This window comes from Astatotilapia calliptera, chromosome 15 (assembly GCF_900246225.1).
Source record: "Astatotilapia calliptera chromosome 15, fAstCal1.2, whole genome shotgun sequence".
Lineage (NCBI taxonomy): Eukaryota > Metazoa > Chordata > Actinopteri > Cichliformes > Cichlidae > Astatotilapia > Astatotilapia calliptera.
In genome coordinates, this window is record NC_039316.1 from 39,279,165 (window position 1) to 39,294,134 (window position 14,970).

Here is a 14,970-nt window from a genome sequence, read left to right on the forward strand (position 1 = left end):
GCAGGAGGTACAGCTCCTGTGCCCCCAAGAGATGTCACGGACCCATCCAGGTCAGACTCAGCGGCGCCACTGACAACACTCACAGCAGGATGTGCAGCATCATCATTCAATGTTGTGTCCAAGGGCAAAAAGTTAACTTGAAGTAGCAGGTTGCGATGCACCACACGCTTATGTCCTTCTTTGTCTCTGATACGGCAGATGTGAAGAGCAGGATCCAAGTCGACTACCATGTACACAACAGGTTCCCATTTGTCAGAGAGCTTCCTTTTTCCTCTGACTCCCTTGTTTGCCAACAACGCCTGGTCCCCTAGTGAAAGAGGCAGACCCTTCACCTTTCTGTTGTACTGGTCAGACTGGTGTCTCTGCTCCATCGTGCTGTGTTCCTGGGCTCGGAGCATGGCAGAGCGCAGGTCATCCATCAGTGACTTGACATAGGTATCATAGTCACAAATGGTGTCATCATGAAGGACATCCCGAAACATGAGGTCAACTGGCAACCTTGGGACCCTCCCAAACATCAGGTAGAATGGCGCAAAGCCGGTGGTCTCGTGTGCCGTACAGTTATACACAAACGTCATGGACTGTATCATCTGCGGCCATTTCTGCTTACATCTGGGGGGGAGGGACCGTAACATGTTTCCAAGGGTGCGATTAAATCTCTCTGTGGTACCATTACCCATGGGGTGGTATGGTGAAGTGTGGGATTTGGCAACGCCACCCAAAACCAGAAGCTCTGCGAGCAGCTCACTCTCAAAACTAGCTCCCCGGTCAGAGTGAATGCGCTGAGGGAAGCCATACACACAGAAGAATCCATCCCAGAGCTTTTTAGCAACTCTCTTAGCTGTCTGATCCTGGCATTGGAATGCATGTGCTAATTTTGTGAAGTGGTCAGTAATCACAAGGACATCCACAGACTTGTTGTTGCTGTCCTCAGCTGACCAGAAGTCAATGCACACAAGTTCCAGTGGAGCACAGGTCTTAATGCTTTCCAACGGGGCCCTAGCTGCTGGCTCTGGGGTCTTGCTGAGAACACACCTGCGGCAATTTCTCACATGATCGTGCACATCCTTCTCCATATCATACCAGAAGAAATGCTGACGAGCCAAGGAGAGTGTGCGAGATTGACCTTGATGGCCAGCATTGTCGTGTATGCCAGACAGCACCACTTGTTTTAGGGAGTCAGGTACCACAAACTGGAATCTCTTGTGTTTGGTCAGTGGGTCCCTCACGACTCTGTAGAGGACACCATTGAGGAATGTGAGCTTATCCCATTGTTTCAGGAGCCGCAACGTATGTTGGTTCTCATGACAGCGCTCACGTCTGGAGGGTCTGCGCTTACGCTCAACATAGCAGGCTACTCTGGAGATCACAGGATCCCCTGTTTGATGAGACAGGAGATCAGCATGGGACAGCGCATGAGTAACATCACAGTCAGGTGGACTAATGGAGGTCAGGTGACCAGCGAGGGATGTTGCACGCTGGTGAGAAGCAGACTCCCACTCACAGAGGGAAGACATGAGAGAAGACACGTCATCAGTTGACAGAGACACATCAAGCACAGCAGAGGGTGGAGCACTGCGTATTGATTGAGGCTGACAGGTCAAACGGAAGGCATCTTGGACACTGGCATCTTTCACATCACTGACTTGCTCTAGCAGCTCAAAGTAGGGCTCCGACAGGAGGCGTTGGGCCAACGGCCTCACAAACGGTTCCCTGCTCAGGGTGTCTGCCACAATGTTCAGTTTTCCAGGAACATGTTTGATCTCAAAGCAGTATGGTGCAAGCTTAGAGACCCAACGCTGTTCACAGGCATCCAGCTTTGGCTTAGTCAGAATGTATGTGAGAGGATTGTTATCAGTCCAGACAGTGAACCGGTGACCCTTGAGCCAGTGGCTGAACTTATCGCACACAGCCCACTTCAGAGCCAAAAATTCAAGCCGGAGCAAAAAGTGGCTTCGCAATACGAGAGCACCCTGGAATGAAATGCTGGTAAACATCACCATGCCAAGGAAGGATCTCACTTTCCTCTGAGAAGGGCTGCTCAATTAATCGAATTTTAATCACGATTACGATCTGGGCTTTCAACGATCATTAAAAATGACTGAGCCGATTATTAGCACCTCCCTCGTGCTTTACTCTCGCGAGGTGGCAAATCGAGCGCACCTCTCTGCGTTTCGAACACGCGTCACATCAATTAAGAGTACCTGAGGAAAGCTAAGCAGACGTTATTTGGAGAGGAGAGGATAATGGCTACTAAAGAAAGAATGCTGTTGGTTGAAAAGCGAGGTAAAACTACTTCAGTGGTGTGGAAACATTATGGGTTCGCGGAGTCCGACGTGGATCAAGTCGATATAGTGTGTAAACTTTGCTACGGTGTTGTAGCTGCACCACAGGGCAACACTACAAATTTATTCAATCATTTGAAGACCGCTCACAAACTGACATACAATCAAACAATGAAGGAGCATAGAGAAAAACCCTCAACAACACATGCTTCATCCTCACAGACCTCCATTCACGCTACCATGTACAACGCGACTAAATATCCCACCAGCTCCCAGAGACACAAGGAGATAACAAACGCGGTAACGTTTTTCCTCGCCAAAGACCAATGCTCAATTAACACAGTGGACACCCCCGGCTTTAAGAAACTAATCAACACTTTGGACAAACGGTATAACTTGCCATTTCGTCACTATTTTAGTCGAGTGGCGATTCCCGCTTTATATGACGAGTGTCATGATGGTGTTGCAAAGGAAGTGGCTACAGCCCAATATTTTGCCACCACAACGGACTTGTGGTCAAGCCGCACCATGGAGCCGTATTTGAGCCTCACGGTACATTTCATTGACATGGATTTCAACATGAAAACGAAATGTCTCCAGACATCATTTTTCCCAGAAGACCACACAGGGCAGAACATAGCTGCAGGTCTGAAACAAGCACTGGCTACGTGGGATCTGGAGGAGGGTAAACTCGTCTGTATAACCACAGACAACGCTGCAAATGTCATACTGGCTGCACAACTGAATGGCTGGATGAGGCTCCAGTGCTTTGGGCACAGATTACATTTGGCCATAGGTGAGTAGGCCTAATTCCTACTGAATATGATGCATAATGTGATTTTCTTTCAATAAGTATACAACATAATGCTTTGAATGAATATAATAAATAAAAAACGATTTAAATTCAGAGATACTTTTATTCATTCTCACAGTCATACACATTTTCTATGAATTATACAAACACATAAATAAGCTACCATCACTTTTTCTTATTCATTCATACTCAAGGAAATGACAATCATCATCCTGATAATGCTTGTTTATATTTTTTATGTTTTTATAGAAAGAGCCATGAAAGATCACAGGATTGAGCGTGCAGTGGGGGTCTGCAAAAAAGTGGTCAGCACCTTTTCATTCAGTTGGAAAAAAAAAGAGAGAGCTGAAAAAGGCACAGATAGACCTCAAACTGCCAGACCACTCCTTAAAGACTGAATGTCCAACCAGATGGGGATCTTGGCAGGCCATGGTTTCCAGAGTCCTTGAGCAGCAGAAGGCCATTGCCCATGTCCTCTCCCAAGACAAAGGAACCAGGCACCTCATCCCCTCATGGCAGGACATTGATGTCCTTGAGGCCATCAACAAGACCTTGGGACCTCTGGTTGAATTCACTCATGCACTTTCTGGAGAGAAATATGTTAGTGTGTCTTTAATAAAACCAACACTCCACCTATTTAACAACTCAATCTTGGCTGAGCAAGATGATGACACAGACCTCTCAAAATGCATCAAGAGGAGAATACTGGAGTACCTAAATGAAAAGTATGGTGACTCACCAACACAAGAGTTGCTTGACATGGCCACTGTCCTGGACCCAAGGTTCAAACTGAGATATGTAAGCGAGGTCAGCCAAGAGACAATAAAAGCCAGACTGACAATGGAAATGAAGTCCATCATGGTATTTATAAAGATACTAAACATCTATCTATCCATCTATCCATCTATCTATCATTATTTATAGTAATTATTTAAGGATTGTATTCTAGAATGCCAAACCCGAGACAGATAAAACTGGTTCCTCATTCTGTGTTGCTGTCATTTTATGTTTGTCCCATTAAAGGAGGCTGCAGTGATGGGGACACCCGTTGGTAACACGGAGGTTGCTGATGATGGTGCATCAAACCAAAAGAAGAGGGAAAAGGGCCTAAGCAGCTTCTTTAAGGCCCCTCACAGCACAGCTCCAGGTGCAGAACATGCTCTTCAACTTGTCCAGGCCATAGCTTTTGAGTATCAGGCCTACCTCCAGGCAGGGACCCTGGACACAGAGGAAGACCCACTGGGGTGGTGGAAGCTATCACAGAACCTCTTCCCACGACTCTCCATCCTGGCAAAGAAATATCTTTGCATCCCAGCCACAAATGCCTCAACAGAAAGGGTCTTTAGTACTGGTGGAAATGTTGTCAACTGCCTGCGTGCATCCCTGAAGCCTGATCATGTCAATAGGCTGGTGATTTTGGCTAAAAACCTTTGAAAGGTTGCAGGAACCATGTTTTGTTGAGCCATTTTGAGATTGTATGGGACTCGGGCCTACTAGTTTTTATTTATTTCTTATAAAAGGTACTACTTTCAGTGTTTAATTTTATTTTTGTTCAGGCAGCAACTTTAGTTGACATACCTCAATGTCAGTTTGATGCAATTGTGCATTGTGTGGCTACACAGCTTGCCTTGATGTTTGGTTATTTGTATGCATAAATATTATGCAGTAGTTTGAAGTTCACTAAACATTAATGTTTACATTTTTTATTTATTTTTTATATTGCAAACATTTGCACGGTTATCAGAATTTGCACATTATTTTATGACAATCTTTAAAGCTGGCAATGCATTGTTATTGTTAAATAAATATCGTGAAATAATCGTGATCTCAATTTCATTGAAAATAATCGTGATTATCATTTTTGCCATAATCGAGCAGCCCTAACCATCACCATCCATAAGGTCAGTCTTCTGAAAACTGGCGATAACCCTCACTTTATCCTGATCAACCGAGACACCACCAGCATCCACGACATGACCCAAAACACAGCAGTAATCATTCCGATTCAACTCAGGGCGGCAACGAAGTGACACCTTGACCACATCTCTGGCTTTGCCAGTAAGTCTAGACATTAATATGGCAAACATTTCTTCATCTGTGTCACAGCTGATTCTGTGCAGATAACATCTCATCATGTCCTCCCATTCAGCGATGGGAAATAGATCTGTGTTGTCACCCTTAAAGTATGGTGGAGCTTTGGTGTCTGACTGAACAACAACCTTCAGCTGGGACTGGTCATTGCAGCTCGAGGGCACATTCTGGGGAGACTGTGGCTGGGTGGGGGCTGGCTGGTGCATAGAGTTAAGAGAGGACGTGATATTTTCCCCAATTTGCTTTGCTAAGTCAGTGATCAAGCTGCTCAACATGTCACTAGTGACAGCCTGGGTGTGTGTTTGGCGTTCGCAAGCAGCTGGTGTGGAGCTAGCTGCTGGCATTAATGGTGAGTGCATCACTGACTGGTCTACAGTGTGGGCACCAATACCCGGGACTACTGGCCTACCCCTCCCAAAACACTTTGGAGCAATCTGATGACCCCTCCCCAAACCAAAGGTCATATTACTCCCCGCAGAGAACAGATCAGGCATAGCGCCATCCGCAGTTTCCTCACCTAACATGTTGGCCCAAGTGAGATATCACTGTTCAACAGCAAAAAAAAAAAAAGAGCCTAACCCCCACACACAATTATGCAAAACCTCACAAAACAATGAAATGTGGGGGGGAAAACCCCCCCCATCAAAGAATCAAAACACCATAGAAAATAAAATAAAATCAATTAAAACAGGCTGTAAAAGCCAATATCAATAGAAAAAAAATAAATTACAATCCGTGCCTGTATAATTTGAGGCAACAATATGAAACGGTGACAGAAGTCAAGTTGATGATGTTTAAGTCTAATCATATATTCTGTAATGATAAATTGTTCTGTGAGGATGCCTTTTCTTCAGCTCTGCCTCCAAACACATGTAAAATGATAACATGTACATCACCGTGTTGTTTGTTGACTCCATTTCAGCATTCATACGATGACCCCAGGAAACAAACTTGGCACTCTTGTCTTCAGTGCCACACTCTGCAGTTGGATATTGGACTTCCACATAAACACAACGCAGACAGTTTGGATTGGCAATCACACCTCCTCCGCTCAACACCAAAGCCCCCCAGGGTTGTTTCCTTCGCTTACTCCTGTTGGAGATGCACACCGGTGACTGTATTCCCAAACATGGAGAAACTCTATTTTGAAGTTTGGAGACTGTTGATGGCCAGACAACATATCATGGTGAGAGTGCAGATTGGAAGGCAACTGACAGTTGTGAAAGTCCACAGAAAACACAGGAGACGAGGTCCATAGAAAACAACTCCTGCTCAACAAAACAAAGAAGCTAATTTTTGGATTTCTGGAAAGAGGCGCTGAGATGATGGTGGAGTAGGTGAACTGCTGCAGGTCCTTACTGTTAGCAGACGAGCACGGCCCAGGACAAGAAGGCTCAGCAGGAGGTGTTACAAACTGCCCAGGACATCAGGCCTTTATCACATCATAGATAATGGTGAGACGTCTATGCACTATTCTAAATGACAACACCCCAGGCACACCCCAGGCACTGCCCTCTGGCATCCATACAGAAGTATCTGATGCCACCCCACTAGACTTCAGGCTTCATTTTCTTTCCTCAGGCTGGAAATACTACTCTCCATGCTCTATTATGAACAATAGCTCCCCCCTGCCTTATTATTTATGCATACGTTGATCATTTTCGGAGGCTTTTCATAGTTGCGAGACACTCTGTCTCTGCTTTGTCTTGATGCATGCTCAATCATCCAGGTAAGGACATCCAGAAAGGTTATGTACTCTTTACTTTGTAGGTACAAAACGTTCTCATAGCCATTGATCAATCATTCAGCTGAGTCTAAAGAAGTGACTTGGATGAAAACGCTGCGTCCAGATGAAGAGAATCCACTTTTCCTGTTTTGGTTTACAGCCATGTGTAATGGTTTCATGGTCACTCACATTCCCTTTCAGTGTGTGACTACTCCAGCATTGATTCAGCTCCACAATAATAGGAAGAGCAGACATGAAAGGGTAAAAACATGTGTGTGAATGCATGGCTGGCCTTTCTGTGTGGAGCTTGCATGTTCTCCCTGTGCCTGCGCAGGTTTAATCCAGCTACGTAGGCTTCCTCACAGTCCAGAGACATGCATGTTAGCTCATCATGGTTCTAAACTGGTCACAGAGAAGGTGACCATGAGAGTTTGTTTCTATGTGTTGACCCTGTGACTGATCAGATGTCTGTCCATAGTGGACTTTGCCTCTTGCCCCATGTCAGCTCGGCCCCACAGCCCTGGATTCCTAAATGGAAAAGCATTTAACAAAATGAATGAATGGATCTTCCACATCGAGCGTTATCTTTGGAATTTGTATGTTTTAACTCCAGAATAAACTGGAAACCTATAACAAGCTATGTTGTTGCACTGACACAGGGCAGTATCTGGGAATGAGAACAGACTGTTACTGAGTACAGCGGTGGTGAAGCCAATAATTCCCATGATGCCATGGTGTTTCACATCATCAGACTCTGTCTTTGGTTGCTGATGTAAACGGAGCTGGAATTACATTCTGTGTTTAAATGAAAAAAGTGTTTCATTATGAGCTCTTTAGATGTGTTCACGTTTGAAGTCTGTGCCAGCTGAATTTCAGAGTGAACTAAAAGGAAGTGAGACGTTGCCAATTGGAGGAACACATTTAAAAATTACAGGTCCACATGGAAGATTTTTAGTTGCCAGCAATATTTTATCCACACAGGATTTACTCAGTAGATCTGCTCATTCTGCAAATCGAGTGGCGTGGTCCTTTAAGGATATACGCTTAGTATCTGGCTGATAAGTCATAAAACGATCACAGTCGCCACCGTTCCAGTTTTCTATTCAAGTTCCACATCTTTGAATGAGACTTTCTTTCAGTGCCAAATTTATAGCTTTGCTTCATATACAGTAAGCAGAACAGCAGTTTTGCCTTTGAAGCCTGAGTGCAAATTGAGAGTCAGAAATAATCAAGGCTGTCTTGGCAGCTTCCTATAAGCCAGCCCTGCTCTCCTTTCCTCTCTCCCCCTCCTCTCACTGTTGGTCCCCATGTCTCGGGGACAGATGGTGAGTGTCAGCAGCATGCCAGTCCCCATATCTCACTATGGGGAAAGAGATGGTTTTGCACGATGACTGGGTGTGTCTTTTTAATCCAATGAAGCAAAGGAAGGGCGAGGAAGTGCAGAGAGAAATTGCATGGAGTGGGCAGCAAGAAAAAGAGAGACATGTTTAATGCAATAAAAGAGGAAGGAAGAGAAATGCATAGAGAGGGAAGTAAAACAGACAAGGAGAAAGGGGGAAAGGGATGAGAGAGAATCAGATAGGAGGAGGGAGAGTCAAGCAGGGACGGATGCGACGAAGGGAGAATGGTACAGCAGGGAAAGTGACAAGGGAGGGAGAGATAAAATAAAATCGCATGAAGGGAGGAAAGAGGATGAGAGGACGAGGAATAGATGAGAGTCGGAGGGGGGCAGGAGGCAAGGAGGGATTTTCTTAGTCTTTCAAGTCGGCCTCATCTGGCATATTCAGTGAGGCTGATTGGTCCGGTTGCTATGGTGATGTAGTGGGCTTGGGAAGAGAGAAGGAGGGAGACTTTTGAGATTTGATACCCTTCAATAAAACATGTCTCTTAAAAGAAACTCTACACACACACATGCTGTGAAAAACACATTCAGTGAATTCACTGCACCAAAAAAATATCCACACATGCACCCAGAACACCGCCATCAACACGCACACACACACACACACACACACACACACACACACACACACACACACACACACACACACACACACACACACACACACGCACACACACACACGCACGCACGCACGCACGCACGCACGCACGCACACACACACGCACGCACGCACACACACACACGCACACACACGCACACACACACACACACACACACACACCACGCACGCACACACACACGACGCACGCACACACACACACACACACACGCACACACACACACACACACACACACACGCCTGCAGCAGCAGCAGATCAGTAGATTCTTGATAAATTCTTGGCTGGTTCGTGGGAGCAGTTGTGCAGATTTCATGCTATGAACGTTACATTGCTCTGCTGATTATTGACATTTTTATTGGGATTTTTTCATTCCCAGCGTGTGAAATGATGCCATTCAGTCAAAGCCGCAGTCACAGACATGCACGAGGTGTGCTTATGCACTGGTGCCATGATACACTGAGTCTGTTAAAAGAATGGAGTTACAGTTTAGCACAATTTTTAACCCTCCATGCTTTTAATGAATGCATATTTAAACCCAAACCACAGTCATATTCTATCTGTAAATATTTCCTCCTTCTACCACCGTAATATCTGCGCTGGTGTCAGTGTGGAGTCGCTTCTGATTTAGTTCCTTTTGAGAAGCAGATCAAATTTCCACAGGCTTCAGAATTAAACATTACATGGCATTATCAGCAGAAGTCAGTTCCAGTTGCACAGCAGCTTTATCAGTTTTAGCCTGGGCTGTGTTTAAGGCCAGCATGAGTCTACATGTTAAGCAACTGCCTGAACTTGCAAGAAATCATGCTGTGAGACTTAATAAAGATGGGAGAGTGCACAGGAGGCAACATGATGGTTTGTTGGACAGAGCATCAGAGTACATGTCCTTATTTGGAACTGTTTGGAAAAGGGCACACGGATCTAAAAAGAAAATTGGCAGATGATGCGTCTGTAACTGTGTGTGACAGGCTAACTTACACCTGAAAAATGCCTGTATCTGCCAGTACATCCCCGGGGTATTTTGGCTGGCCCCAAAAACTGTGGTTTGGCCACAAGTGCAGAGCATGAAGCCTGGCAAGATGGATTCTCACATTATCTTCTGAATCCAACTAGAATCCAGCTGCTCAAGTTGTGACTGAAAGAAAACTCCCAGTTTTGAGGAGGTTGTGTGAAGAGAAACATCCTAACACGACTATAATAACAACATTTTAAAAAGTAAAGCTATGACCTGATCACACGTGCCCCTTGATTGCAATTTTATTTTATACTGTTAAAGAGAGCCAAAAAAACAGAAATTAAACAGAGCAACAAAAACCCTCCAGCAAAGTGAAGAAAGACAGAATCTGTGAAGAATGCGAGAACATCCAAAGAGCTGACAGACTAGCATCATCCCAGGAGGATTTGTACGCAGTTTGCATTATGAGCTCCACAGTGACAGCCAAGAGCTCCACTCACTCCAATGGCAACTACAATCCTCAGGAGGGAAGCAGGAAATAGGACTTTTCTACTCCGGCTCATACATTATTGACACGTGCAGAATCCAGAGCACATTTAGCAGAGTACCCTTTATCTTATGATGTAAAATGTAGGCTATAGTAATGCATACTTTAAATAATACGTCAGGCTATCAGATGTGCCTCTCAGCTTCATTTCTATGAAATGAATATAATGTGATCCCTGTAAAATATTCACGGTGAACCCTGTGCTCCTTGGGCTCCATCCAAGTTCTTCTCTGAACATTTTGCTCTGTAACTATCCTAAACAGTTCAGCATGCTATGCATTGCTGTGAAATGACAGACAGTTTAAATGAAGTAACTATGTTGTATGTCTAAAGCAGCATAACACAATATCATTGTGTGATTAGCCAACATGTGTACAGTGGTGTGAAGAAGTCTTCGCCCTCTTCCTGATTTCCTGTTTTTTCTTGTGTGTCTGTCACACTTAAATGTTTATGATAATAAAACAAATTAAAATATTAGACAAAGATAAAACAAGTAAACAAAAACAGTCGTTTCTATTGTAAAATGGGTGTTTCTTTTTTAAAAATCCAAACATAAATGGAGAAAAAATGAATGATCCAAAACACACCAGCAGGTCCAAAATAAAATGAAGACTTATCGCAAGCGCTTGATTGCAGTCGTTGCTGGTTTAGAGGGCAATCACTTTTTCACTTAATCATGAACACCTTCGTTTACAAGCTGCACTTTGTGTTTACTTGTGTTTTCGTTGTCTAATGTTTATATTTGTTTGATGATCTGAAACAGTGTGGCAAACATACAAAAAACAGGAAGTCAGAAAGGGGGCAGACACTTTTCACTCCACTGTATGCCTGGTGGTTGTCCAACTGACCAACCACTGTGCTCACACTGCAGACAGTTTCTGAACACACGGAAAAAACAAAACAAAAGAAGGTCAGGAAATCCCCAAAACTGGACTCTGTTCATCTGGACGTTTTCAGTGGGAGAAACGTTTGGTCACTCGTCCGAGTGACTTCTTCAGTCTCAGCTGACTGCAGGTTTCTCCAGCCTCATAAACAGAACCGTCCACATGAACAGAATCAACGTCTTTGGGTATGTGAGAGCAGGGGCGGATCTAGAGAAATTTTCTTAGGGTGGCATGAGGGGGGCAAAGAAATCAAATGGGGGGGGGGGGGGGCAAAATCAAAGCCTTTTCTTTCCCAAACACATATGTAGGTGGTTATATATGGTTAGAATAATTCAAATGCAGTAAGTATGCACGTTTTTCATATAAATATAGTCTATAACTTAATTATTGTCTGTGGCCCACATGATTACACACTTTAGTTACATAAAACATGTGAGTTTTGATTATATGTACTGTATAGCCTGTATGATAAATAAGTATGTAGCCCAATAAGTATAAAATCCTGAAAGCTACACAACATGGGGCGCTTCATTTACAAACACAGGTCTAACTTGAGTTTCACTGTTTTTTGTTAGAAAACAGTCACATTGTTACAGCTTAAATTACACAAAATGTCAGAAATCTGCACCGTCATGAACAAACATGTAAACCTCATTTTTCATGATTTGTTGGATGAACCCACTGAGGTCTGAAATACAACCGGCGATGTGTGACTCCTTTTGAGTTTACGTTTGTTTCATTTTTTTTCCCCTCTTACCTTGTTTGGTATCTTTTCAGCTCAACTGAATTTAGTTGTTTTTTTCACTGACATACTGCATTAGTGTTACTGATCTGAAATCACACAAAGAACTTAAGATCCTAGTAGTATTTTTTTTACTGTAAAAAAACCCACAGACATGTTGAGTAAATTTTTATAACTTGAAATGCAAATATAAATTGTACATTTTGTAAACATAAACAACTATTTATCTAAAAATGCAGCCAATACACCTGCCGTTTTTTTTTTCATTTTGTATAACCATTTAAAAATCTTACTAAAACTAAAATGAGAGAACAATCAGGTGTTGCAATAAGATGCCCCACAAATGATGTGTGTCAGTAAAAACAGGAGAACAGCACAGGGAGAAACCTGCAGGCCTGACAACAGCAGGTGTATCACTCCGCTGGTTTTCTACTTAGTGACAGTGTTTACATTGCAAATGTGCCTCTGTGACATTCATTAGTGCCCTCACTGACACACAAAACAAAACAACGACTACACAACACACTAAACGTCACAAATCTCCTATATCTAAAAACTCTCTCTCTCGCTCGCTCGCTCTGTCTCGCTGCCGTCACCGTCACTCCCCAAACTTTTCCCTCTTCCTAAAACACCAAATCACACGTGTTGACTTTTTTTTTTAATTGGTCGACATGGTGCATTTTTCCACTGATAGGAGAGAGGTGGCTTTTCTTCTTTACTGTTTTCGCGCTGTCCTTACAAAATGCTTAAAACTCACACACGCACGCACGCACACACACGCGCACGCACACACGCACACACACGCACACACACGCACGCGCACACGCGCGCACACACGTGACGACAGTATTTAGAACGAAGCGTGGCTGATATATTTTTTTATCATAACTCTGGATTTACTGGCCTGTAATTAAAATTTTAAAACTTTAAAGTCCGAACTTTCAATGTGGCTGAAACAGAGACTCAGCGTGGCTGCAGCTTGTTGCTGTGTCAGCTTACATCAGTCATGTGATTTGGAGGTGCAGCGTGTCCGTGGACCACAGAGGGTTAATAACACTCACCTTCCATTTCCACAGTGTAACATCCACCCACCTGTGTAAAATCCGAAATTCCCATGGTGTTGTTCAGAATGTGCTCTGGCACAATCATAAGTATCGCTTGCTACTGAAAACAAGAAAAAAGCCTGAACCATTTGTTAATGGTAGGGGGGGAACACTATGCAATATTTAAAGTTTTAGCATTTATAATCACTGTTGACTGTAACTACACTCAAACTGTTAATGCTATCTTATTTTAATAAACAACACTGTCATATGCAAAACTGGGGTGGCACTTGGGGTGGCAAGGGATCATTTTAGGGTGGCACTTGCCACCCCATGCCACACTTCTAGATCCGCCCCTGTGTGAGAGAGACACTGGTTGTTTTAGATCTACATTACAGAAAGACTAAATTACATTACCTGTTATACTAAAGATTTTTGTGATTCTGTGTAACATGTTACAGCAAATAGCAGCTCAATCATTCTTTGAATACTTTTTTCATTTGGAATATTTCTGCTAATTCATTACCTGCAAGCGGCACTGACTTAACACTGCAACATAAAAGTCAGTTTTTTTGATAAATTGTATGACAATGAAAACAAAACTTAAAAAAAAATTCCTAATACATATTTTAAATGTTGTAGCTCGACCACACGTCTACTGTCATATTCTAGCTTCACATTCTGGACTCTCAGAGGTCCTCTCATTGGGCTGCTGTGTCTTTGTTTTGGTGTCTCTCTTTCCTTGTTGCCATGGTAAGTGCTGCTCTATCCCACCCATGTCTGCATCATGACCCAAGGACTGTAGATTTTATGAATCAGGCAGCTCATTTTGGAATTTGGTCATTTTGCTTGAAACCTGCTTGTGAATTCTAACGATGAAGCAGTGAGTGAGAGCTCTCCAGGTCAGATGTAGCTTTATCTTCATACCAGCACAAACATTTGACCAAACACTGTCAGATCACTGCAGCTGGACTTAAAAGTGCAAGATTAGCTGGATTTGGTTGAGTTTGCCTACACGATGAAATGTCTGCATTGGAAGGAGGAGAGAAACCATTCTTGGCACACGGTGACTCAGGGTGCATCAGGAGACACATCACAGTCTGTATCAGACCAACAGAGGGAGGGCTTCAGCACAGAGGAAGCTTTAAATGAAGAATGATGAGCTTCATATATTATTCAGTGTTCCTCCTTAACTGGGTATCACATCATTCTTATACATCAAACAGGTGGTAGACGGTGTGTATTGTGAGAATCGTACATGACAGCACCAGAGTGTGAAGAACAGGGGAAGCTATGATTATAGAGAATTCATGCATTAGAAGTAAGTTGAAGTAAGTTGTTCCAGAGGCTCTGCTCCTCTCCACACGACCCACTGGAAAGCAGCACTCAGACATTTTAGTCAATAGCACTTTGACTTTCCTGACACAGTACAGTGCTGCACTGTCCACAGAGGAAAATTGCAAAAGCTTTACAATAGACTTTCTTTAAGAAGAAAAAAGCAGACAAGAGGGATGTATTTTTGACAAGTGTGGTGTTGTTCGGTCTTTTTCTCTCTCTCATTCTTTCTTCTTTCTGCCTCAGCTTCCACGTCCATTGTGATAAGAACAGAGACAGCCTCCCAGCATTTTACCACAGTTTATTCTCCACAACCACACACTGAAACAGTTCCATATACAGACAGACATGCAGACGCATGGCTAAAGATGCAAAATAAATAGTGAATTTAATCTATACATAAACAGTCAGAGCCATGCAAATGTGAAGAAGTGGCACAAACACACATTCATCGCAGATTCTCTCACACACACGAACGCACAACATCCATCTGAATGATGAGAATAACAAGTCAGATAAATCCACGCTT

General features: G+C 43.5%; 2 protein-coding genes across 2 annotated transcripts; both read left to right on the forward strand.

Moving 5' to 3' along the window:
• The first annotated feature begins 2,242 nt into the window (after positions 1 to 2,242).
• On the forward strand, positions 2,243 to 3,506 carry LOC113007024 (zinc finger BED domain-containing protein 1-like). Its single transcript, XM_026143333.1, has 2 exons — positions 2,243 to 3,081; positions 3,349 to 3,506. The coding sequence occupies exons 1-2, from the start codon at positions 2,247 to 2,249 to the stop codon at positions 3,495 to 3,497; spliced, it is 984 nt and encodes a 327-aa protein (XP_025999118.1). The 5' UTR covers positions 2,243 to 2,246; the 3' UTR covers positions 3,498 to 3,506.
• A 22-nt stretch (positions 3,507 to 3,528) lies between these two features.
• On the forward strand, positions 3,529 to 4,533 carry LOC113006973 (zinc finger BED domain-containing protein 1-like). The gene is made up of 2 exons (XM_026143252.1): positions 3,529 to 3,960; positions 4,123 to 4,533. Exons 1-2 carry the CDS (start codon positions 3,529 to 3,531, stop codon positions 4,531 to 4,533), a joined length of 843 nt encoding a protein of 280 aa, XP_025999037.1.
• Positions 4,534 to 14,970: the final 10,437 nt, after the last annotated feature.